The 25847-nt window shown below is 62.0% G+C and overlaps 1 protein-coding gene across 2 annotated transcripts; it reads left to right on the top strand.

The window, feature by feature from the left end:
- The first annotated feature begins 4908 nt into the window (after positions 1-4908).
- Positions 4909-20945, top strand: BGN (biglycan). Of its 2 annotated transcripts, XM_070604855.1 has the most exons (9): positions 4909-5380; positions 13337-13465; positions 15595-15846; positions 16207-16319; positions 16848-17061; positions 17591-17701; positions 17956-18049; positions 18130-18268; positions 19710-20945. In XM_070604855.1, exons 3-9 carry the CDS (start codon positions 15597-15599, stop codon positions 19905-19907), a joined length of 1119 nt encoding a protein of 372 aa, XP_070460956.1. In that variant the 5' UTR covers positions 4909-5380; positions 13337-13465; positions 15595-15596; the 3' UTR covers positions 19908-20945. The 2 variants fall into 2 exon arrangements, with proteins under 2 accessions (XP_070460956.1, XP_070460957.1); XM_070604856.1 differs by lacking the exon at positions 13337-13465.
- The last annotated feature ends 4902 nt before the right edge of the window (positions 20946-25847 follow it).

A 25847-nucleotide genomic window follows, 5' to 3' on the forward strand; every position in this document is an offset into this window, starting at 1 on the left:
GTCCCGGGCCCCGTGCACCCAGAGGGTCCCTGTGATCACAGGTTAGAAGTGCTGCCTTGGGGCTCCGTGATGTCATGACTCTGGCCCCGAGGGACCCTCGAGGTGGGCGAGGCCACCCCCGGTGACTGTGGATCTGACCCTCACAGTGCCCCTGCCCAGCTCCTGAGGGTGTGGAGATTGGGGGTAGATGAAGCCAGCAGGCTGTGGGTAAGGACCGAGCAAGGCCATGAACTTGGAGACACCGGCATGGGCTCAAGGGCTTCAGTGCCTGGAAGCCTTGAGGGCCCTCTCTGAAATCTCACATCTTGGCTGAGTTCTGGGCAAGGTTGCTTGCTCAAGAAGGGAACTTGATGTGTGTGTGTGTGATGTGTCCCTGACTTGGAATGCATCCTGGAGGCTGGGGCATAAGGGGGCTCCTGTGGGTAAGATCCTTTGCTCTGGGCTGGTTTTGCAAGAGCCCTGGGCCAGCGCTCTGGGGAGGGTATGAAAGGCAGCCCCAGGGCACCCCTGGAGAGCTGCCGCCTCCCAGAAGCCCTCCCTGCACCCCCATCTCTTGCCAGCACCTAGGCCTGAGCTATTTCCTTCCTCTGCTCATCACACTCAGGCACAATCGTGATTCCTCATGCACGTCCTTGCTTCTGGTCCAGCAGCACGTGCGCCCAGGGGCAGGGGGAGCAGTGGAAGTCAGGGCTGACTGACTCAGTGCCCAGAGAAGGAACAGAGAGGAAGACGGGAGACCCAAGAAAGGAGTGAGGATCTGGGAAGCACAGACAGGGGGAGCAATATGCAGAGGCAGAAGGGAGTGAGCAGGGGGCAAGCCGGATGCAGCAGGGCAGGGAGGCCAGGAAGGCCCTGGAAGGGGGCTGGCAGAGGTCCCCGAAGCTCAGGGTCAGGCTGCTCTTTCCAGGCCCCAGAGGCTCATGGGGCCAGCAGCTGGCTGGGCTGGAGCTCAAGGGGTGCTCTCTCAGCTGCTGCCAGCTCTGTAGGGGCCCCTTCTGGGTCCCTGGGAGCCCCGCCCACTGGGCCACCTCCCAGGTTCCCCAGCTCTGCCCTCCAGGGACCCACAGAAAAGGCAGAGTTTCATGCCCAAAGGGAACCAGCGGCTTGAGGCCTGCCCTCTGGGTACCCCGCTTCTCTCCTGGGCCTCCTCCTCCAGCTTTGAAGCCAGGGTACAAACAGCTGCACGCCAGCTGTGGGGGGACAGCTGCAGCTGACTCCAGGTCCTTCTCCACACACAGGCCTGCAGGATGGCAACAGGCTTAGACTGCGCTGCCCCGGCCATCCTCACGGCTGCTCTCCAGTCCTGCCTCTCCTCCCCTCTGCTCCCTTCCCTCCTCCACACAGGCCTTCTCCTCCAGAGGCCCTTGCCCCTTCTTCCTGTCTCCCAACTGCCCCCCAACGTCCCTCTACCTTCCAGCATTTGCCCTGCGCTCTGGGGCTCCAGGCTGGGCACTGGGGAGTGGGCTGCGGCAGCAGTAGCAACACAACAAGGGCTAGGTGGGGGCCAGCTGCTCCCAGCAGTGAGCCAGCAGTGTGGCCTGGGCGGGTGGGGAGGGCCAGGGGCAGGAAGCTTTCCCAGGAAGCCTTGGCCAGCCACCGGCTCCTTTCTTGGGTCGAGAGGGCTGAGTTCTTGGCTCCTTCTGCAGGAGAAGGGTCCTCTGCAGAGGGGCCTGCAGAGTGGCTCGGGGCTGAAGGGCCAGTGGATGGCAGCAGGATCACCCAGCACTGGCAGCCCTTTGGGAGAAGTTCCAGGCTGGGGATTTGGGAGCTTGTCAGGTGGTGTCCCAGAGGTGCAGGGCATGCTGGGAGAGGGCTCTCCTCCCCCGACTCCCGCCCCTGTGACTTGGCCAGCCTTGTCTGCCATCGTTCTTGCAGAGCTAAGACAGCTGTGCCTCGGCCTCCTCCAGACCCCCAGGGCCTCAGGAAATGCCTGCTCTTCCTTCCTGCCTTTCCCCTCACGCCTGCCCTCCCTGCCTCCTGCTGCCTCTTCCCAGCCCTGGGAGGCCAGAGGGCAGGAGGCCACGGGGTCCTGCTAGTCGGCAAGGACGTGCTGTCCTCAGGCCTGCAGAGAGCCGAGGCCTAGGGAGAGGGTGGGGGGGGGGTGGGGGTGGGGGGAGGGAAGCCTAGGACTGAGGTGCTGCCTGGCTGGTCTGGGAGTGGCCCCCAAATTAGAGGGCCAGGCCGAGTGACTCAGTTATGGCTTATTGCAGACTGCAAACCACAGACACAAGAGCCTTCCAGGCGCAAGAACCGTAGTTACGGAAATATTGCCCCAGATGCATCCCCCAACTTTGGGGAAGAGCTCCAAGGTGCACAAGTGCCCCGTGCAGAGTGCTGCCTCTTCACTATCCCCAAGCTCCCTCCAGGAACACCTGAGGGTGAGCACTGTGTTAGGGAGCAGGTCGGCCCACCTGCTCGCACACCCTCTGCACCTTGCTGTGTGCTTTTCTTTCCACTGCCAACGTCCCTCTTCCCTACTTGTCTGCTCCAAGTCACCTCCTCCAGGAAGCCTTCCTGAGCCTCTGGCACTGTGTGTGGCCCTGGGGATGCAAGAAACAAGAGTGTGCCAGTCTCCTCTCCCCAGAGCTCAGAGTCCAGCCCCAGAGGCCCCAGAGGGGGCTTCCCCCAGCAAAGCCCTGACTGCTGGATTCAGGGCTCTTCTCACCCGCTCTGGGACTCCTGGAGGCCGAGGCCCTGAGTGACAGCTCCTGGGATCCCAGCCCCCAGAGCAGTGCAGGGCCCAGCAGAGAGCTGGCTGGGGGCACGAGGCCAAGTGGGGCCTTACTCAGTAAGTGACGGGGTAGGAGGGAAGGGAGCAGAGAGGAGGGGAGGCAGGGCTGGCGAGCAGCGCCACGGGGGGCCGCCCAGCACAGAGCAGTCTAAGCCCATTGCCATCCTGCAGGCCTGTGTGTGGAGAAGGACCTGGAGTCAGCTTCTTGGGCCATGGGCGTGTCTTACGTGGGTTGGGTTTTTTTCATTTTTTAAAGCAGCTTTATTGAGATATAATTCACATACCATGCAATTCACGCATTTAAAATGTGCAATTCAATGGTTTTTATTTAGTATATTCCCAGGGTGTGCGGCAGCACCATAGTCAAATTTAGAACATTTTCGTCACCTCAAAAAGAAAACTCATCCCTCCAACTGTCACCCCCCATCCCACATTCCCCCGGCCCTGAGAAAACACTAGTCTACTTTCTGCCCCTATAGATTTGCCTGTTCTGGAGGTTTCATGCAGAATCACACAATATGTGGGCTTTTGCAGTTGGCTTCTTCCACAGAGCACAGTGTTTTATACGTGTCTTGGACCCTCTTTCTCCTTCTCCCAGCCGTGACTGGGGATGCTCACGGGCTGGGGATGCTGCAGCTTGGCGGGCTGCATGGGCTTCACCATGTTAGTCTTTCTATTGCCAGAGATGTCCGAACACGTCTCCAATAAACAGTAACAAATCCAAACAAACGAGCAGACAAACCGACTCCTCTTGCCTGGAAGGGCATGTGTTCCCTCCAGTCTCCTAGTCCCAACCACCTGCCACCTCCTTGCCCACAGAAACAAGACAGAGACAGAGCTCCCAGCCTGGACCCTGCTTTCCCTCAGTTCCCTTTGCCCTGGCCCAGCCTGGAAGTGTCTCGCAGGCAGGCATCACAGCTTGGTCAGGCCACCATGAGTCCCAGGGACCATGAATGGTGCTGCTGCACAGGAAGGGGGACCGGGCCCAGCCACTGCCACAGGCAGAACCTTCTAGAGCCCACCTGCGTGCTGGCCCTGGGCTGGGCACTGAATGACTAAATGATAGCTGGCCAGGTGGGCAGGACCCTCAGACCTCGTCCCTCTTCTCCTCCCATTGGACGCACCTCTTCCTGGTGCCCCACCCCACCTTGAACTTTTCCTCTCTCTCGTTTTCTCCTTTGGTCTCAGTGGGATGGTCCCGCCTTGCCTTGCCTTGCCTGCCTTGGTTTCTCCGCCTCAGTCTCCTGTCCTCCTTTGCAGATCCCAGGGCTGCTCCCTAGCTCGCTTCCTTGTCTGTCTCAACCTTCAATGCAGTGTCAGCCCGTGAGCGAGGCTGACCCTGGCCTCGCCCTGCTGCACGCTGGGACCCCACTGGACAGGGAGGAGGTGTTTGTGCTAAGGCCCTGGGCTCCAGACGCAGGTGGAGCTGGGCTTGCCTGGGCCCTCAGGAAGTGGCCGAGCTTCTGGTGATTGAGTAGGTGTTGTGGCTGATGATGGCCTCTTCCTGGGATGCTTGGTGGGCTGGCCCAGTTAGCCCCTGTAAGTGGCCAGCACAGGGCTCGGCCCTGAGGAAGTGCCCACCCACAGCGCGGTTATCACATCCTAGGGGACCCGCACAGATTGAGCAAGAAGAATGACTCTCTACATGACTCTCTGAATCAGCTTTCCCCCTCTCAGCCTCTCAGAGCCTCAGGGCAGGCAAGCTAGGGAGGACCCCCAGAATCTGTGCCGCCCTCCTGCCAGCCCCCTGCTGAGTCCCACGCTGAGATCACACAGACAGGACTGGTTCCTCTTTTTTAGGGAAAAAAGCCTAGAGTGGGGTGGGGGTTGGGGCTGCCAGAGTGCCCATGAGCCTAGATCAAGCCCTTCCAGAAATCCACAACAGCTGCCTTCCTGATCCCAGAGAACCACCTCCCTGTTTAGGACCAGGCTGCCGCAGGTTCTGGGTGGGCTCGGGACAGAATGCCGCCAGAGGCCGCCTCCCCTCATCTCCCTTCCGTTTGCGCCCCTCACTGGACTAGCCACCAGAGGCCGCCTCCCCTCATCTCCCTTCCCGTTTGCACCCTCTAGCCTCCCTCTGCCCGGCCAAGTTCCAGCAAGCCAGTTCCCGCCCTTCTCTGGGCCTCAGTGTCCCCATCTGGGCAGTGGAAAGTTTGACTCTGAGGCTGAGCCTGCCCAGAGACGCCAAGGGTTCTTGTGTGAGCGAGAGTGTGCGTCCCTTTGCTATGTGCCCTGGGTGGGGGTGGGGGATGCTGGGGGGCGTGAGGGGGAGGGGGTGCAGCTAGCCCAGCTGTCTACAAGAAAATTGCTGCCTTTGAAGTTGCCAGGGGGGCCAGGAAGCCTACCCCCTCCCTGCCTCTCTCCCTCCCTTCCTCCCTCCCTTTCTCCTTCCCTCTCCTCCCCACCAGCCCCCTCCCTCCTTTCCTCCCTCCCTGCCCCCTCCCTGCCGTCCCCTCCCGTCGTCGTCGGCCCGCCCGCCCAGCCTTTAGCCTCCCTCCCGCCGCCTCTGTCTCCCTCTCTCCACAAACTGCCCAGGAGTGAGCAGCTGCTCTCTGACGGCCAGGACGACCCGACGGACAGACGCACGGACTGCCTGACACCCAAGCCTGCCAACTAACCAAGCTGTGCCCGGCTGCTTCCCCTCCCCAGGTAGGGCCCCCACGCCAGCCCCACACTGTCCCCACGCTGGCCTTGAGCTTCCCTGGCTATTTCATCCCTGGCTCTGCTGTCCCCTCACCGTCCCTGAGATGCCCCCAACCCTGCTGCCCCCACACTGCCCCTCCACGTCCCTACCCCTGTCCCCACTGCCCCCCTACCACCCTCTCCTGCCCCCAGGCTGCCTGTGGATTCCCATGGCACTGCTGCAGGCTCCTGGTCTGCGCCCCTTCGTCGCCACCCTGTGGCCCCCTTGGTCCTTGTCCCGTCCCGTTTCTGCTTCTTCATCCCTCCCTCTTCTAAGCACCTTTTTTGCCCTCCTTCCCTCTCCCCTCTGACCTCGCTCAGCTCCGTTCTGTGTCTGCCCTCTCTGCCTCACCCTTGGGGTCCTTCCCTTTGGCTGCCGCCCTAGAGCGTCGCAGAGGCACGGCTGGATGGCTGGCACCCCAGCTCTGCCAGCGGTCCTCTCCCTTCACTGCAAGTCCCAGGCGCACCCTGTACTCCCACCGGCCTCACCCTGTGCTCTGCTCGGGCGCCTCCTTGCTGGAGTGGGGGTGGAGTTTGCACCCGGCCCCCATCAGAAAGACCTCTCGGTGCCCACCAGAACTCAGCACCGGGGAGCAATCCCACTGCCAGGGGCCGGTCCTTGGTGTGGGCTGAGAGACTTGGTTTCCCAGGCACGCCCCAGGCACACTGCCCAGATACTCCTTGCTTATCCACAGGCTAATGCCGTGCCTCCACCTCCTCCTGGGAGACGTGTGGGTCCACGGAGCCCTGGTCTCCCTCCAGGGCCCTGGGTAGGGCTGCCTGGGTGGCTCGGTCCTGTCTGTCCCCAGAACCTCCTTGGATTGGGACTCAGAATGGTGGGGGGTGAGGGGGACAGAGAGAAACTCAGGCAACTGTGCCATGTTACCCCGAGCAGGCCCGGCTTGGGGTTCCAGAGGCCTTCTGGGGACCCTCAGTAAATGTGAGGACACAGGCTCACTTCCAAGCTGAGACACCATCATCCCAGGATGGACGCCTTTAGGGATGGCTGAGGTTCAAGAGCTCCCTGACTAGACGCCCTGTCCCCCAAAGGCAGCCCCCCAACTGGGGCATGGGGAGTCTCTGGAATGGAGAAAGAGTCCCAGGTCTGAAGAAAGTGTAGCTGCAGGGTTGCCCTCAGGGCCGTCTGAGAGGGGAAGAGTAGGCCCTACTGGTCCCACCCAGCCCCAACCACTGTACAGAGGGAGAAACTGAAGCCCAGAGAGGGGTAGGAACCTGCCTACAGTGGCCCAGCCAGTTAAAGGTAGAGATGAAGCCAGGACCCAGGCTGACAAATCCTGACTGACAAATCCTGTCTATTGACCCTAAACCACCCAGGGAACCCTCAAAGTCACTTGAGCATTGACGATGATAGCCTGTGGGGATTAGAGTGGGAGGTGGCAGGGCCCTTCGCCCCTGTCCTGCAAGCTCCCAAAATGGCTAGCATGCTGAGGGGCCTGCCAGAGACCCAGGAGAGGAGCAAGAGAGAATGGAACTCTCTGGGTGTGCCACCAAGTGCCTTGGAAGGTTGGGGGATGGGAGCACCTCCCTTGCGGCTCCATGGGCGGGGCTGGGGCCTGGGCACTGGTTAGTTAGGGCTGCCTGAAATGGTTCTGCTGAGTGGAGCAGGAGGCCCACGATCCTCCACAGCAGGGCAAGCGGTGGGGGCGGGGGGGGGGGCAGACCTCCCTCAGGCCAGGGAGATTGTTCTCGAATAGTCTTCTTCAGGGCCACTCAGGTTGCAGATGTGGCCAGTCCCATCCTCAGGGGGCTCCTCCCTCCCTGGGCTGCCAGTTCTCTACCTTGTGGGGACTGATTGGGATTGAGACAAGCTGGAAATGCTTGAGCCTCCCTTGGTGCCACGAAGGAAGGTTTCCCCGGATCTGCATCCAGGGCTGCAGCTTCACACAAATGCGCGAGAATGCGTGTGCAGGACTGCATATGTGCAGAGGAGCGCCTCCTGGCGACCTGCAGCTGCCTGTGCCATTCCCCACCCAGGCAGAGCTGGGAGGGGAACTTGCCCATGTCTGGCTACCGTGGCCCAGCATGGGGGAGTCTTTGAGGGCAGGACTGTGTGGACGCGTCAAAAGGAAGGTACAGGGCTGCCTCCAAGGCAACGAGGCTGTGCAGCGGGAAGAGGCTGGGAGCCAGGGAGCAGAGAGGACTCCCGTAGTGAGCCAGCCAGCTGCCGAATGGCTGTCCCGGCCGCCCTGGCCCACTCACCCACTGGTCCACCTTTGTGCCCCAGGACCCAGGTCACAGTGGGCATTAACCATTCTACTGCTTTTGGGCCCTGCCCTGGAGCAGGGACCAGGGTCCCCGTTGTGTAGATGGAGAGTCAGAGGTCCAGCCCCTTCGCCGACGGGTCTGGTGGCCATTCTATGCCGGCTCATTTTGGAGACCCAGAAATTTGAGGTGCTGGCCCTCTGACCATTGTCCAGGGTGATTTATGAGCATCGGCCTGAATTCCTCCCCAGTCCCCCCAGGGACCCTGGCCCCCTGAAGGCTCGTGAATTGGAAAGGATAGGAAGAAACGGGATGTTCGTAAGACAGGAATTTCCTTTCTTTAGCAACATTCCGTAGTCACTCAAACAAGACCACAGTGTCCCTTCCAGTGCCAGCGTCACGTCCCCAGAGGAAGGATTTGTGATGAGCCCGCATATGACCTTTTCCAAGAGGGCTCCCATTCCTCCCCGCTCCCTGCTTCCCGGGCCCATCCACCGCCATCCCTCCACTCCTTGGAGAAGCCCCGTGGAGACAGTGCAACACAGTCCTGTCCCAGCAGTCACTTGTCCTCAGCCGCCTGGGGACACGGCATGGGAGAGTGGCCATCCCCCAGGGCCTCCCTCGGAACACACGAGCAGCGGGCATCGACCCAGGCCCCCAGACTCCCAGCCCAGCCAGGCACTGTACACACCGCCTCAGGCATAGCCCCAGCCCAGCCGTGGGGCCTCTGAAGCCCCACCTGCTGGGCCGCTGGACCATTTGTCCTGCAGGTGGCACGACTGGGGCCCCTCATCTTCCTTGCTCACCTCCAACACCCCTGATAGTTAGAAAGTCTTCCCACGCCCACCACGACTCCCTCCTGATCCTCCTTATTGGTTACCCCAGGGTGGGAGAGCTTGGTCCCTGCCCTGAGCCACCCCCCTCACACCTGTCAGCCCTACTGGTGAGAGGGGACACACCTGCCCAAGGACTTGGCTCAAATTGAGGGACTGGGAGGTGATGGTGGTGCTCCCGGGGCACCCTGCCGTGAGCTGTGGGATGGTGGGTGAGCATGGGCTCTCTCTGAAGGCAGGCAGACCCAAGTCCTGCCAGTTCTGCCCCTTCCTGTTGTCTGGTGCCTGGGGCAGTCAGTGCCCCTCCCCTCCCTTCTGTCCTCTTCCACTCAGACACTGGGTCCCACACCTTGATCATTCACAGAACCCTTTCTGTAAATTTCATCTTAGAGGGAGTCAGTGGGGGACGGGCAGAGTGGGCTGCAATGGGGGGATGCAGAGGGTGTCTGCCAGTCCCACCCCAGGCCCGAGGCCCACTAAGGCTAACTGGCCTGCCCCCCGGCCAAGCCCTTCTCCAGGCTTCCAGAACCAGCTTCCCAGTGCTCCCTGGGGCTGTGGTTCGTTTCTCCACTTTCCAGATGGGAAGTCTTGGGGTAAAGGTTCTTCCCCCACCTGCAGCCCACAGCCTAAGGGTCCCCCAGGGTCTTCTTCTCTCCCTCTCTGCTCCGGGGCACCTCCAGGAGCGGCTGTGGAGGGCGCCTTCTTGTCCAGAGCCCACCAGCCTCAGCTCGTCCAGATGCTGCTCAGCTCCCAGCACAGCCTGCAGAGCAGCGCCAGCTCTCACTCATTGGCAGACCAGCATCAATGACGTTCCTGAGCTCAGCAAAGGCGCCGGGGGATTCAGATGAGTCGCGCCTGCCCCCTCCCTGTGGTGACACATCTCTCAGGTTTAGGGGACTGGGGGCTCTACCCAGCCTCCTTGCACCTTAGCTCTCCCAGTCCACGGCATCTGAAAGCCAAACTTAGCAGAAACACCAGCCCGGGGCTGAGCTGTAGGATGAGGGGCAGTGGGCTGGGAGGGGTCCTAGACTTCGTGTGACTCTGAACTCACCCCTGCTTCTCCCCCACCAGCTGCCTCTGGGGGTTCCCATGGCCAGGGGGCACATAGCAGTCAGAGGCCCGAGTGGCTGCGGGATTGGGGATTTGGGGACCAGAAGCCGGACTTGCAGAGAACAGAGAAAGGCTGGCTCTGGCAGCCCTGACCCGGGAGACAGGGGAAGTCCACGAAGCCAGGGCGACTTTGATCCTCTGGCAGTCTGAGTCCCAGCTCGGCCTTCATTATGGTCCTGCTGGCCTTAGAAGCCACCCAGCTGCAAGGAGGTGGGCACCACGGGATCCCTGGGAGGGGCTGAAGGGGAACAGGTCCCGGGGCCTCTGGGCTGGCTGCAGAGAGCCGAGTCCCACCCCAGCCAGAGCCCCTGGCAAAGAGCAGGGACTCAGTGCAGGGAAGGGGCTGCAGGAAACCCTGGGCCCAGGAAGGGGAGGGGCAACAGGGCCTCCTTCCCGGGGGCCTGGCGCGCTCCTGTCCAGGGAACAGGGCCAAGTCCCCTTGCCCTGGCCTGGCTCCGTGAGGGAGGGAGGGAGGTGGGGCCCCAGTCTCTGGGAACCAGGCTGAGAGTATCTCCCTGTGGGGTCTGGCGCCTGCTGGGATCTAAAAATGCCTGGGGGAACTTCCCAGCTAGAGTGAGGGAGCTGCCAAAGAGTCTTCTCCAGGGCCCCGGGGGCTGGTCTGGCCCCCTTCACAGCCCAGAGAGGGTGGGATGTTGCTGCTTTGGGGCCTGCAGTAAAGTCTACGATGGCAGAGGGTGCGGCCAGACAGATGGGCAGGTAGACAGAGAGAGTGGGGTCCCAGCTCTACCATTTCCTCAGTGTGTGGTCTTGGGCAAGAGTTTTGGGTAAACTCTGAGCCTCAGTTTACCCATTCATCAAGTGATGAAAACGGCACTTCCTTCTTAGGGGAGGGCTATGTTAAGAAATCACTTGAGTCCCCTGCCCCGCCCATGGGAAGTGACAGCATCCTTCCTCTTCCTCGAAGATTCTGGAACGTGGCAAGGAGGAGCTCAGGATTTCTTCAGTGAGTGGGTGGAGGAGGAGGGGCACATGGCTCAGGTGTGCAAGGACCAGGAAACTCAGGACCCCCAGCTGACCTAGGTCATCTGCTGCCTGACTCCTGGCATGGCAGAAGGCCAGCAGTTGGACTCTCCTGCTTTCCAGAGGATTCCTGGTGGGAGAGGGGGTGGATGACTCTCCTCAATGCTATGGAGAGAGAGGTCTGACCCAGCCAGCACCAGCCAGCTCTCCACCTCCCCGGTGCCAGCCCTTTGCAGCCGATGTGGTGGCTCCCTGCTGGTTCCTTGCAGCCTACAATGCCCCCAGCCAAATCAAGTCTGTCCCTGAAGGCTGCCAGAGCACAGGACCCAGCTGTCCAGTTACCTCGGCTGCGCCAGGGTCACAGCAGGGAGCTGCCTTGGCCCTTGCAGCCTGGATGGCGTGCTGAGGCAATGGTCGTGGGTTTGGGGTGGCCGGGGTGCAGACGCAGATGGAGTATGGCTCAGGGTCCACCCCCTCCTCACTCCAGCCACCAGCCCCTCACACAGTCGCCCTGCCCCCCATGCACGCACGTGGGCTTCAGCAGACCCATGGGTGGCACATGTTCCCTCTCTCTGGTTGACACGCCAGTACAGACTAGAGTCATCAGGGGGCCAATGGGCTGGGGGCCGGGAGGCAACAGGGAGCAGCTGGGTGTCGGCCTGGGCACAGTGCCCGCCTGTGGGGTGGAGCTCTGGGCAGGCCCTGCCACTGGCCTGCTGGTGGAAACTGGGCCTGCAGGGCTTCGGTGGACGGAGGGGAAGGGGGCAGGGTATCTGTGTTGCCTGTCTTCCTCACCCCTCCCAACCCACACAGTCCCAGGGACCTGGTAGGGCTGGGTGGAAGTTGGCACCCGTGTCACAGTTCAGGTCAGGTTGCTTGGTGGGGCCAGAAACCCTGGGCTGAGGCCACAGGACAGCGCCCGGCATCTGCGACTTGGCAGCTGTGGGCCACACATCTGCAGGCGAGCTCCCAGGGCATGCCAGACCTCAAGTCCTCCTCTTGCCGCCCTTGGCCTGGCCTGAATGCCTGGCATGGCTCCTCCATGTTCTCAGAGACTGCCAATGCATCTTGTTTGGCTGTGACCTGGAGCAATCTCACTCGGAGGACTGCGCTGGCTTTCAGAGGGCCAGACAAGGAGGGCCCTATTGGGTCGGCAGCACAGGCTCCAGGAAGCCCAGCCTCTTCCCTTGCTCACATCTGTGGGCCCCAGGCCTGAGGCCTCACCACCATTACCACCTCTTTCCTTTGCTCTGAGGAGGTGGGGTCCAGCAAGCTCAGAGCACACTTTGATGGGGCTTGAGGTCCTCCCTGAAGTCCTTAGGGCCACGCCCAGGGAGGCCAATGAAGGGAAACCGAGGCCCAGAGGCCTGGGTAGCATGGGGAGTAGGGGTAGAGGGACTTGCCGTGGGTCTCACCATATCTGCGCATGGGGGGCTCCTGCTCCCTGGGCCTCAGCCCCGCCTATCTCCTGTGTGTGTGTGTGTGCGTGTGTGTGCCTGTGTCTGTGTGTCTGTGTGTGTGTGTGTGTCTGCGTACATGTGTGTGAGCACAGGTGGGGCCCCAGAGTGAGGCAATGGGGAGAAGGCAGGGCCAGCCTGGGAGGGCGGCTGGGCCTATCTCCAGACGTTCAGCCCCTGACCCCGACCCTCACCAGCTTCGGAGTCCTTCCCCCGGCTCTCTGCATTGCCCAGCAAGGCAACCAGCTGGCCCAGGCCCCCGTCGCTCCCATGCTGTGGGTGCCGGGAGCTCCAGTTCTGAGGCCCGAAAGCTCAGGGCCTGCAGTCGCCTGAGCTGGGCTCCAGATCTCAGGCTGAGTGCCCTGGGGAAAGTCAGTTCCTCTCTCTAGGCCTCAGTTTTCTCTCCCATCAAATGAGGATACTAACTCTGCCGGCCGCAGGGGAGCCTTCCTCTTGGGTATCCCCTGGAGGCCCTACCCTGGCTCCTCTGGCTCTCTGAGGGTCTCTTGCCTCCTTCTACAGGCTCTGTGTCTGCTGGCCCCCTCCTGTCTGCATAGTTCTAGCCGCTGAGTCTCATGCCAGTTCCCCGAGGGGAAATGAGGGCTGTGCCGGGAAGCCCGCCCGGCCCCCACCCTGCCAGCCTGCCCACTGCCTGGGCCCAGCCAGGAGCTGGGGAGAACCAGCCAAACCTTGTCCTCTCCCTCCGTAACGGAGCCCTGGTGCAGGGCCTCCAAGCCCTCAGCCTCCCTCCCCTTCAGAGTGAGCCTGTGCTGGAGCCAAGGGCCGGAGGGCTGGCCTCCTCCCTGCGCACCCCCCACCCGCCAGCTTCTTTGCAGCCCTCAGATACTGCGACATCAGGCATGGCTGCTCTGAGCTGGCTCACCTCCTCTAGAGCCCTCATCTCCCCAGGGCAGGTCCCATGAGCCCACTTGGGGCCCCAGTAGCCAGTCCCACCCTCGCGGCCTTCCCAGTGCCTGTCATCTTCTCCTCTGGTGGAGGGGCCTGAGGACTCCTGTGGAGACCCTGAGCCTTCCCCAGCCCCAGGCAGGCTGTAAGAGGCCTGTCCCCTCAGCCTCCCCTGGGCCTGGTCAGACCACCCCACACCACCCCCCCCCCAACCTGTCCAGGTGGGTTTTGGATCCTAGAGCCTTCCAAGGCTCCCTCTGGGCGTTCCAGCCCTGACTCATTCCCCCTGTGAGGTAGCGGTGTTGGCGGGGGCGGGAAGGAGGGAGCAGTCTCCTCCCTCTCTCCGTTCCATCTTGCTCTCCCGCCTTCATCCTCCCCTTCCTGTTCTCTCCCACTGCTCCCCCTCCTCCCAGCCCTGGGTGTCCAGTGGCACCTGGGCAAGGGCCCTGCACAGCAGCAGCAGGCTCCAGAGGCCTAGACCTGCCCTGTTCTGCCCAGGGGGTTGCAAACCCTTAAGGAAGAAGGAGGGACACACAGTCCAGGTAGGTGAGCAGGGGGCGTTCTCCCTACTCTGCTCCAAGGCCTTCTGGGGGGCTCCCCTGGGTCTTGCTTGGCCAGCCCGGGGCTGACGGACCTGGGGTGTGATCATGGGGTCTCAAGGCTAGAAGGAGCCAGAGAGGCTGGGTGCTCCCCCGGCATGGGGACTTCTGATGACCCAGAGGCCAGCGCTAAGTCTGACTCTCTATGCTTAGCGAAACAGCGGAGGCTTGGGCTCCGACCCTCACTTTGCTATGTGATCCTAGGGCAGGCAGGCAGCTTCTCTGAACCTGTCACTGGGGCCCATGCACTCAGGAGGGCTGTCGGGGCCTGCTGGAACTGCTCTGGGGCTAGCTCTTCAGCTGAGCTGATTGAACACTGTCCTGGGCCCTCAGCCTCCGCCTGCCAAGCACACCAAAGCCCTGGCTGCCGGGAAGTCTGCTCCATTCCGTCCCACCGGCAGCTGCAGCTCTGTCCTCAGGGATGGTGGGAGCCAGGGAAGGCCACGTGACCTGCTCAGGGGGTACCCGAGGAGTGCCAGAGGGGGTGGCAAGACGAGGATCAATGGGAACCTGAGATGCAGCGTGGCTGTGCCCAGCCCCTCAGCCTGTGGTGGGAGGACTCCAGAGCAGCAACCCCCAGCAGCCAGCGCAGCCCCCACGTCGACTGGGCCTGCCCAGAAAGGCAGCAGGCAGGGCCAAGCCGCTCAGAAAATGTTGGCCTAGAGTGGGCAGAGCCCTCTGCCCCCCAGGGCCTCCTTCTGCCTTTGCAGCCAGCCGTCAGGCTCGGGGGCTCACCCAGCCCCACTGAAGCCCGAGCTAGCCTCTCCTCGGCCAAGATGGGCCCAAGAGAGGACCTTCCTGGCATGGGGCAGGTTCGGGTCTGCAGGAGGCCCCTGGCACCCAGCTGGGCTCTCTGCCCACAGATGCACCCAGGGCAACCCCAGACACTTGAGCCTGAGAGGCAAGCAGGGCAGGCATCTTTATTCCCGTTTAACAGATAGGGAAAATGAGGTTGGGATTTCCTGGGAAATCCTGGCATGTGGGGATGGTGGGAGAGGCAGGGATGCCTTTTTCTGTACAGTGCCTTCCGGCAGAGGCACCCCGGGGTGGGAAGTGGCCTCTGCTGTAGGTGGAAGGAGGCAGGCCGATGTGGGCACTGGGGGCAGACTCAGGGCAGGGCAGCTTTCCCTCCACCCCTGCCCCACTACCCCACCTGGGGGGCCCCCAGACAAGCCTGACCCTGCCCGCCACCCTGGTGGCAGCCTGCTCCCCTCCGGTGGCCTCGCGCGGGGGCCGAGTCGTAGGCAGAAGGACGAGCAGGAGCAGATGTGGGAGCCCTGGGGCTCTGTGGGTAGAGCCAGGGGAAGGTTCGGGGGCCAGAGGAGGAAGCGAGGCCCCAGGGAGCAGTGGGGAGGGTGGGGGGCCATGCCCCTTCCACCTTGCCCCTGGGGCTGGCCCAGTTCTCTGCCCAGCATGCCCAGTCTGGTGCCTTGGCCTCTGGACTTTCTTAGAGAAATGTGGGTGCCCTGCAATGGGGAACTCAGGCAGGACAGGAAGCGATTCACAGTCCCCTAAGTCAACCCTGACTGTGCCCATGTTTCCTGGGCATGGGGGGTCGGCCCAGGCCTCAGTGGTGTCTTCAAATCTGAATTCTTCAAAGGCTGTGGGTAGTTGGGTTTCCCTCTCTACCTCCTCCACTCACCTCACTGACCCCCCCAGGCAGGCTGCCAGCTGACTCAGTGGGAAGTGTGTGTGTGTGTGTGTGTGTGTGTGTGGTGGCAGCAGGTGGGGGGAAGCGCTGCAGACTGGCTAACTGGGGAGACACTGCATTGCCCACTGAAGCCAAGTCCCCCCTGGTAGCCAAAGGGAGCAGAAGAAGGTGCCACCTGGCCAGCAGTACCCCCATCCTGCCTAGTGCCTCCTGCCCACCCTTGAACCCTCCCTCTGCTGCCTCCTGCCCCACCGCGCCTGCCCTGGGTTCTGGCTGTCCCTGGTGAAGGATGGGGGACACAGGCCAATGCACACAGAACTCCAGCACCTTGTGTTGGGAGGGTGGCTGGGAAAGGGCCCAGAGGGCGGGGGCTGGTGCTGGGGAGGCCTTCTGACGGCCCCTCCTCACCCTGGCCTCCCAGGCATGCCCACCATGTGGCCCCTGTGGCTCCTCGCATCCCTGCTGGCCCTGAGCCAGGCCCTGCCCTTTGAGCAGAAGGGCTTCTGGGACTTCACCCTGGACGATGGGCTGCCCATGCTGAATGACGAGGAGGCTTCGGGTGCTGACACGACCTCGGGCATCCCAGACCTGGACTCCCTCACACCCACCTTCAGCGCCATGTGTCCTTTCGGCTGCCACTGTCACCTGCGGGTCGTTCAGTGCTCCGACCTGGGTCAGTCCCAGAGCCTGGGTGGGGGAGGAGGTTGTGTGGAAGCGCAGGCCCACCTTGAGTGCCCCTACCAAGGGGACACATGTCTATCCTGTGGGATGGGCATAGAAAGGTGGGGGTGGGGATGGAGTGAACCCAAGCAGGCTTGGGGACCCTGATTTCAGCGTGGGAGGGTGTGCAGTTGTCCAAGTGCCGTGAGTGGGGAACAAGAAGAGTTCCCCTCTACCAGCTCCGGAGCTTCCGCCTGTCTGTGGTGGAGGCCCCGTGTGTGTGTGTGTCAGTGTGCGTGGGTGTCATCTTGCTCTAAGCCACTCTGGGGCCATGGAACTGGCTCACACTGCTGATGGTGGCCCCGGCCCCCAGGTCTGAAGGCTGTGCCCAAGGAGATCTCGCCCGACACCACACTGCTGGACCTGCAGAACAATGAGATCTCTGAGCTCCGAAAGGATGACTTCAAAGGCCTCCAGCATCTCTATGTAAGCCCCCGAGCCCTTCGGTGAGGCTGCGCAGAGGTGGGCAGTCTGCAGCTGGGGAGTTGCGTCCAGATGGGGGTGTACACATACATGTGGAGGGCGAAAGGGGACCTGGGACCCATGGCGTGCTGAGAGAAGTCTGGAGGCAGGTGGGGCGGGAGCGCCTGGGATCATGGGTTACGTGTGTGTCAGCAACCACAAGCGCAGGACAGGATCACTCAGCCCAATTCTCTTTTCAGCTGAAAACTTTTCATCTTACTGATTCCTCCTAGCAACACAGGAAGAATAGATTTCATTGCAGCCAGGGTGCAAGTGGGGAAACTGAGGCTCAGGAAAGTGGTGGGCTGCGCTGGGCAGTAGAAGCATTGCAGGCCTGGGTGCCGGCTCCTTGCTCTGCGCTCTGCCTGTGAGCACAGGCCAATCCGGGGCTCAGACATCTGTGAAGTCCTGAGAATCACTAGCTCAGGTGGCAGGGGAGGGTGAGATGCGGAGCTGGTGCCTTCACCTCTGGCGCCCGCCGTGCTGCCTCAGGCCCTCGTCCTGGTGAACAACAAGATCTCCAAGATCCACGAGAAGGCCTTCAGCCCCCTGCGGAAGCTGCAGAAGCTCTACATCTCCAAGAACCACCTGGTGGAGATCCCTCCCAACCTGCCCAGCTCCCTGGTGGAGCTCCGCATCCATGACAACCGCATCCGCAAGGTGCCCAAGGGCGTGTTCAGCGGGCTGCGCAACATGAATTGCATAGGTGAGTGTGGCCGGTAGGAGGGGGTCTGGGAGAGGGGCCTCTTCCAGCCAGCGCAGCATAGCCATGGACAAGCCCAGGGGACCTCAGGGAACATTCTGGAGGCTTATCTAGGGGCGTTCCCCATAGCCACCAAGGCAAGGTGAAGAGAAGGCAGGGGACCGTAGAGAGAGGAAAGGGAAAGAGCCAGTGTGGCCAGATTGCCAGCTGGGGACCGCCAGGGCCTGGCCAGAGGGACTAGGTGGACTGGGGGGCACCCCACCTTGAACTCTGGCTCCCCTTCCTTTCCTCCTGCTCCCCCTGCCCCCTGAGGCCAATGCCAGGGCCAGTGCCCTTGGGGGCTAGTGGTCTTGAACAGCTAGGAGTTTGCAATTAACCCAATAAATCAGTGGAGCTACTCTCAGGGTGATATCGGGGAGTGGGCGACTAGAGGGCCCATCAGGCCAGCCGAAGCCAGGGAGCCGACAGGGCCTGGGGGTGTGCGGGCAGCTACCCAGCTCCGGCTCTGGGGCTGAGGGGGCCTCTCTCCTAGAGATGGGTGGGAATCCCCTGGAGAACAGTGGCTTTCAACCTGGAGCCTTCGATGGCCTGAAGCTCAACTACCTGCGAATCTCCGAGGCCAAGCTAACTGGCATCCCCAAAGGTAGGAAGGCAGCCCTTGCTTCGAACGCTGCCAGGCCTCCGGGGCCCAGATGGGTAGAGCTGGGGGCTTGGAGCTATCGGGAGTGACCCAGTCTATTCAGGGAGGGCTTCGGCAGCCCCCTCTTCCAACCTGGGGCAGAGCTAGAGCCTCTGTTCCTGCCCACATCCATACCCCCCATGCCTCCCCACCCTCCTACACACAGCACCAGGCCTCCCCTCCTGCATTCAGCTCAGAGTACCCTCTTTTCCCGGCAGACCTCCCAGAGACCCTGAATGAACTCCATCTGGACCACAACAAAATCCAGGCTATTGAGCTGGAGGATCTACTTCGCTACTCCAAGCTGTACAGGTGGGCTGGGAGTCCCGGGGCTCACCCCACCATTCTTCTCTTCTCTGGCCTCTAAGTACATCTTATGCACCCATTCGCAGGCTGGGCCTGGGCCACAACCAGATCCGCATGATCGAGAATGGCAGCCTGAGTTTTCTGCCCACCCTGCGGGAGCTGCACCTAGACAATAACAAGCTGTCCAGGGTGCCTGCTGGCCTTCCCGACCTCAAGCTCCTCCAGGTGAGAGCCGGGGGACAGCCCTCGCTGCCAGGTTCTCTAAGACTGGGGGAGGGGAGCAGCCCATGTCCCCAGGGCAGTTCCTCAGCCCCCTCCCCCTCCTTGTGCGGGCCCAGCATGGGAAGGGCCCAGGTACAGAGTGGAGTGGGACCCCTCCGTGCAGGTGGCCAGCTGCGTGGTCTGGCCAGTTACTCCTGCTCTCTCTGCCTCCACTTCCTCATCTGGAAAGGAGCAGTCACAAGGACTCCTTCCTCAGTGCCAATGCTTTGTGCTGAGGAAGAGGAGGAGAGCGAGGACTCCACCGTGGACAGTGAGGAGGGTGGGGCACGGGTGGAGAGAGGCTGTGAGGGATGAGCAGGAGTTGGCCTGGTAGATATTGGGGCTGTTCTCCCAGGTGGGTGGGACACCAGAAAGGCGTGGCAGGGCTTGGGAGTTTGGGGAACAGTCTGGGCATGGGGGTGCACAGATTTGTGGCAAGACAGGGATAGCCCATGGCAGGAAATGGGCTGATGAGAGGGTGCAGGGCCTTCCCTGGGGTTGTCTCAGGGGCCCCTGTCCCTGGCTTGGCTTCCAGTCACACGGGTGAACTTGGCCTTGCCCAGGCCTTCCCTGGGCCTCAGTCTCTTTCTCAGCCCCATTGACACGTGCCAGGAGACCTGCTATTCTCGTGGGCTGTCCAGTCAGAGCCAAGCCCAGCCAAGCCCCGCGTCGGGGCGGCCCGGCTGCAGGGGCAGCGCCGCGCATGCCGGCTGAGCAGGCCCTCTAGCGGCCGGCGTCCTCTCCGCCTCTAGAGGGCGCTGCTGCCATCTGAGTGTCCCCCCAATCCCGCCCCCTGGCCCCAGTACCGCCCCGCCCCCCGCCCCGCGCACCTCCCCCCCCACCCCCAACCACGCTGCCCTGGAGAGGGGCTTCAGGGAGTTTGAGAGCTAGAGGGCAAGTGCCCCTGAGGACTGGGAGGAAGAAGAGGTCACCCTGCAGGCTCTTTCTCCTCTCGTGCCCCCTGGTCTCTGGAGTGAGAGGCTGCTCCCCAGGGAGCAGGCCTGGAGCCCAGGGAACACACAGGGAGGGCCATCTCACCTCATGACTCCGTGCACTCCTCACCTCCCACCCACCATACACCCCACCTGAGTCCCTCATCCCTGCCCCCCATCACAAACCAGTGTCTTAATCCTGGCCAACACCTGCCCGACACCCACACCCAAGCCTCGGGTTGCTCCTCCCGACAATGGGAGAATCACATCCAGGCCCTCGAAGGGCTGTGCAGATACGAGGCAATGAAATAATGCCCATGAAGTGGCCAGCAGCGCTCAGCCAGGAGGGAGGGCCTGAGCCCTCTGGGTTCTGCCCTCCACTTGGCCCATCCAGGCTGGAACAGACTTGAGGACGGCGGTCGGGGCAACTGGGCCACTGGCACTGAGCCTGAGCCACGTTCTTCTACCCCCAGGTGGTCTACCTGCACACCAACAACATCACCAAGGTGGGCGTCAACGACTTCTGCCCCGTGGGTTTCGGGGTCAAACGGGCTTACTACAATGGCATCAGCCTCTTCAACAACCCTGTGCCCTACTGGGAGGTGCAGCCAGCCACCTTTCGCTGCGTCACCGACCGCCTGGCCATCCAGTTTGGCAATTACAAAAAGTAGAGGCAGCAGCAGCCACCATGCTGGCCTGGGCGGGGTCTCTGAGGAGCATAGCAGATGTTCTGAAGGGGGAGGCAGAGTAAGGGAGCAAAGCCAGTGCCCACCTGCACCCAACCCAGCCCTACCCTTGGTCCCTGGCCCCCACTAGCTTTCCCCTGATGCCTTCATCCTGGGTCCCAAGCGTGCAGGTGGGGAACAAGGCCCAGCCCCGATCACATGCTCCTCGGCTTCACAGCTGCCCCTTCCCTCATTGTAGCCACTCAGAGGCACCCCCACAAAGCTTCCTTCCCATTCACCCTGAAACCAAATGGTCCAAGGTTCCAGTCCACTAGGAAGATGGTCCCTGGATCTGGGGGGCAATAGAGGGCCAGCAGGGATGGAGACAGCAAACCCCAGCAAGCCCACCCACCTGCCCGGCACACGTTCCTCCTTCTTGTGTCCTTCCAGCTTCCAACCCACCTTGGCCTGGCCTGCTACCCTTGGCCTCCCATGTCGCCCGCCTCACTTCTGCAAGTTTATAGCCCATCTATCCGAGCCTCCTTGATCTACTGGCCTCTGGACCAGTCCTCTCCCTCTCTGTCTGTCTCTCTGTCTGTCTCTCTCATTCTCCCTCTTGTCTCTCACATCCTTGGGCTGGGTTTGGTCTCTGTCTCACTGGGCCTCTGCCCAACCCCTACCCAGGCAAGCTGTGGGGGACGGAGAGCGGCCTGCCCTGCCTGGGCCTCACCCCCAAGCTTAGACAGTCTTGGTAGAGGCTGGTGAGTGAAGGCGCTGCATCCCGCATGCGCTCCACAGGCAAGCGGGGAGCACAGGCCTGGTCAGACCCTGGGGGTCTGCCCCCGGGAGGGGCCCGCCATTCCACCGGAATCCCCAGCATACTTTTCATTGTCTCCTTCCCCCCAAAAAATGGCTAGGTCTCCCCTCCCCTCACCTTCCAGCCCCTAGAGTGGCGGGAGTTTTGAGCAATCACACCCAGCTTGAGGAGGGGCTGCTTCTGAGGTCGGTGGTTGTCTTTCAATTAAAGAAACACTGTGCAATATGGCTCGGTGTGCCGCTGTGCTCAGGGTGGCACTGGGGACCGAGCAGAAAGGGGAGCCACTCTGACCCTTGGCCTTCCTCTCTGCTGCTTTCCCTGGCCCCAGGCGAGGGTGCGGGGCTGGACAAGGAGGCCTAGGCTACCAGGTGGAAGGCTCCTGGCTGGCCACTTCCCCTCCCTTCTAGGCACTTCTGTTGTTCCAACTGTCCTTAGACTGGGCTGAAACAGGCCCAGGCAAGGGAGCGTCTGCCCTCCCAGAGTGGAGCATTTGCCGAGCACCTGCCGGCTACAGAGCACAAGGCTAGACCACCCCTCCAGAGAGGGGCCAAGAACTCCTCAGGGGCCCTGCCCGCCTGTCTTGATGGGTTCTGGAAGCTCAGAACAATGATGGATTCCAGCTGTGGTCAAAGCTGTGTGCTGCAACCTTCTCAGCACCAGGGGGCGCACTCCTGGGCCGGATGGGCCTCCTGGGGACAGGGCAGTGCGCAATGTGCGCCCACCTGTGCCGGCCAGCCCCCACCCTGTGTGCCAGCAGGGCCCAGCCTGGGGTCCGGCATGCTGGTGCCAGCTCCCCAGAGAAGATCCAGGGCATCGAAAGCCTGCTCACTGGGGACACAGGTCTGCCCCGGAAAAGGCAGCATGGGGAGGATGGTCCCCAGAGCAACACCACTCGGATGGCAAGCCCAGCGGGCTGAGGTGGCAACGGGCCAGAGCCTGGCTGCTCTTCCTTCGTCCCGTACAAGGGCCCTCCACCTCGGGTGCTTGGAGCCAGGGCTTCCCTGGGTGGCCATGGGCCACCACCAAAAATAGGGCAGGCAGGGCCCTCCGGAAGGGCCAGCCCAGGAGAGAAGGAGCCCGGAAGCGCCTTGTACTGACTCCATACACACAGCCGCGTGGCCTTCTGCCTGGCCTGGCACTGGGACGCCTGGTGTCCCCGGGTTTCTCCTTTTGGGGATGGGAGGTGCCGCCCAGCGTGGTGGCCTGGTGATAGAATCTCACCCGTCGGCATCATAGCACTATTCTGGGCCATGTGCTCCACGGCCCGGCAATCTCTGCTGAGCTGGGCAGGCTCAGGGCAAGGGCACTGGCCAGGGGCGAGGAGTCAGGGCCTCAGTCAAGTCCCCTCGCTGGCCGGGAGGAGAGGGAGCCAGCACCAGGGCCTGGCGGAGACAGAGATATGGAGCCCTCAGGCCGTTTCTCTGTGGGCGGGCCTGGCGCACTGGACTGTGCTGTGTGGGCCAACACAGCCCCCAGCAGATCTCTGTTTTCTCGCCCTGCCTCCCTTCCAGCCTTCCTGCCATTCCATTCCTCTCTGCCTCCCTCTCACTTGGGGATGCAGATGCCATGACGAGCTAGTGGGACAAGTGTAATAACGCTGAAAGGCACAGAAGAGACCCCCCTGGCTAGGCACCAGGGAAGGCAACCTGTAGGCCCGGTGGGTCACCCCACACAGTAGGGGACAGTGCCCTGCAGCAGGACCCACACTCTGCCAAGACCAAGGAGGTGAACAGAACCACAGCCCAAAACGGCTTGTGGGTGGTGGTTGGAAGGGAGGGCTCCATACCCAGAGCAGCGGGTCAAAGATGAATTACTTAGCCTCACTCTGCTATGAAGTGTGTTGCAAAATATCAGACAATAATAATAATAATACAAAGATTGAGACATATGGAGCTTAAAAGAAAACCTCACCGCAACACCAAGGTTATCCCGGCCGGCCAGCAGCCCCTCACGCACACTGTCACGTACACTTTACGCCGTGCACGGTGGCCTTCTCCTAGAGCTCAGGAAGAGCCCGGGCGGCACAGCGGCAGAGTGCTGTGATGGCCTGCTCTGAGTGTGGGCAGACGGATGGGCTGGGGGGGGCAGGTTCCAACCTGATCTTGGGGTGAATAGAATCTCCTGGGTTTGGGGACAGATTGTACGTGGGGTGAGAGGAAGGGAGCGGGCAGGGTGGAGGGTGGCACCCCCTTGACCTGAGGCCCATGGAGGAAGGGGAAGGGGCCGTGAGGAATGCCACTTGAGGGCCAGGAGCACCCCAGGAGCTGTGGGTGTGCAGGTACGGTTCAGAGGAGGGGTCTGAGCCAGAGGGCGAGCTGGGGCAGGCACACACGCATGCACACACACGCACACACGCACACACAGGGCAGTGAGAGTCATGGGAGCAGCCCTCTCGGGGGGGGCTGTCCCGTGAAAGGAGAGGCTGCCAAGGGTGGACTCTGTGTGACTCGGGGCTAGGGTGAGGGACCTTTCCTCGTGCTTATTGCGGGTCAGGTGCCTTCTGGACGTGGCGGAGCCCAGCTGGAGTCTAAGCTGAATCCACTGCTTGGGTTTAGACGAGTCAGGGCTTGTTGGAGGGGCAGCCAGCCAGGTCCACAGGCCATGGCCAGGGATGGGGGCAGGGCATCTTGGAGGGACACCCCCTCCCTGAAGGGCCTGAGGGAGCGGGTGGAGGGCTGCTCTGAGAACTTGTGGGTGCAGTATTCATCCATCACTGGTCCCCTTATGGTATCCAGGCCCTGCCCCCGTGGGCTCTGGGCTCCAGTCCCGGGAGGGCAAGGACTGCAAGAAGAGGCAAAGCTGCCTCACTCCGCACACTGGGAGCGGGGCTCCATGGCCGCGGTGGCACCCAGCCGCTGCAGCCTGCTGCACATGGGTCGCAGGGCCGGGCCGGAGGGCCCGGGAGCTGAGCCGACCCCAGAGGCTGGAGCCGGGCTGGCAGGAGGAGCTGTTGTTCTCAGGGGCCAGGTTGGGACTGATATGGGCTTCCTGGGGCTGCCGTTACAAAGGACCACAAGCGGGTAACTTTGAACAGAGACTGATTCTGTCACGGTTCTGGAGGCCACAAGTCCAAAATCGAGATGTCAACAGGGCTGTGCTCCCTCCAAAAACTCTAGGGGAGAGTCCTTGCTGCCTCTCTCAGCTTCTGGTGGCTCCAGGCGCTCTTCGGCTTGTGACTGTGTCACTCCAGTCTCTGTCTCCATCTTCACATGACCTCCTGCTCTGAGTCCGTGTGTGTCAAATCTCCTGCCTCCCTCTTACAAGGACACTTGTCACTGCATTTAGGGCCTGCCCGAATAACCCAGGATGATCTCCTCATCTCAAGATCTTAACTTCATCACATCTGCAAAGTCCCTATTTCCAAATAAAGTCCCCGTCCGGACAGGGAGTTAGGACATGCGCATCTCTCTGGGGCCATTTCAGCCTATCACAGGGCTGCAGGTGAACACTGACCTGGGAGTCCTGGACACACTGGTGGCCCCCAAGGCCAGGAGGTGGCTGTGATCTCAGCCAGGGAAAGAGTGGGTTCAAGAAGAAGAGAGGGGGCCCGGGTCCCAGCCAGAGGGGCCCCCACCTCAAGGCTGGCCTGAAGATTGCTATCCCCAGAGGAAGCTGTGACAGCCATATGAAAAGTGACAGAAGGGAAATGGGACAAGGGAGGAGGGGCAGCAGCTGCGGGCCGCGGAGAGGAGGGGCCCGGGGGCAAGAAAGCCTTCAGAGAGTGGGGGAGGGGAGGGGAGGGAGGGCCGAAGAGGGCAGGCCACTAGGGAGGAAGGGCGCGTGCGCACGAAGGCCAGCGGGATGGTGCAGAGGGCAGACCTCTTGTTCTGGGCTTTGTTTTAGGCCGAGAGTGCCTTTGAGGTAGTCCCAGGAGGAGACAGCTGACAGGGAGCCTTTGACAATGTAGGAGCAAGGGGCGATCACCAAGGCCTGAGGCCCCTGAGGACAGGCGGAGACAAGGGCACAGTGGGGACCAGGGATGGGACAAAACGAAAGGGACATGGGAGAGAAGCAAGGAGGTCAGGGGCCTCCCTGGGGCTGCTCCCTAAGCATTTCCAGTGCAGAAGACAGGGTTCGATGTAAGGAAGAACTTTCTAGAGAAGCTTTCTCCACCCACCTCTATACAGATGGAGAAGCCAAGAGGAGCTGGCTAATAAGCAAGGGCCACCGGTGACACTGGCAGAAGTCGCCTGGCACCCAGCTTCCCTCACTCCCAGGCCTGGGCCCTCCCTCTTGGGACTCCGACCACAAAGAGGCCGTTCCCTTTCCTGGCCCATTAGCTGCTTGAGGATTGCCATTTGCTAGGGACTGAGGACCTTCATGACCCCCTGAAGGGCTGTGACTCTGTCCTTTCATCCCTCCTGAAGGCCACACACCTTGTTCCTTGGCCAGTTGACTTTGGCCTCAGTGGGCCTCATGACAAAGGCCTGTGGTATGGCTGGCTCTTGCCAAGGCCAGCCCTGCACAGTGCCCCCAGACCAGGGGCAAGGCAAAGCGGCATCAGTGAGTGATCCCTGCCTCGGACTCTCTCCCTTCAACTTGCTTCTTCCTCCTCTGTATTCGAGGGTACCCCCAGCAAGAGGGGGCCTGTGCCGAGTGCAGGAAGAGGGGGTGCATATAACTACCCAACCAAGGCGACTGGCTCCAAGGTCTGGGAGCAGGATGAACTTCACACGCTGGTGCCAATGCCCCCGTGTGGACAGCAGCCGTCAGGAAAATGAACGCGCCCCCAGGGGCAATCAGTATGCCACCTGGCCTCTGAGGGAAGTCAGTGACACAGTCCCAAGGGAATCTTCTTTTCTCTTCAGCCACTCCCAGGCCTGCACGTGTGGGTCTCTCTTCTCCCCTCTCAGCATCCATTTCTTCCCCACTCCCATCCTCCCAGAGCTGCTGACACATGTCTGCTAAGAAGCGAGCGATAGCTGAGGTGTTTGCCATAAGCCGAGGTGTCCCCCTGGCCAAGGGAGGTTCCTGCCAGGGCCACCAGAGGAGACTGGATCAGCAGCCTGCTCCTACCTCCTCTGGCTCTGGAGCCAGGGGCCTCAGGCCCGGGTTGGGATGACGTGCTATTGGGCCAGACCCCAAGGAGCCCACCGCACTGCAGGAGGCCGAGAAGGGAGCCTGGCCTG

This window comes from Equus przewalskii, chromosome X, assembly GCF_037783145.1.
Source record: "Equus przewalskii isolate Varuska chromosome X, EquPr2, whole genome shotgun sequence".
NCBI classification, from domain to species: domain Eukaryota; kingdom Metazoa; phylum Chordata; class Mammalia; order Perissodactyla; family Equidae; genus Equus; species Equus przewalskii.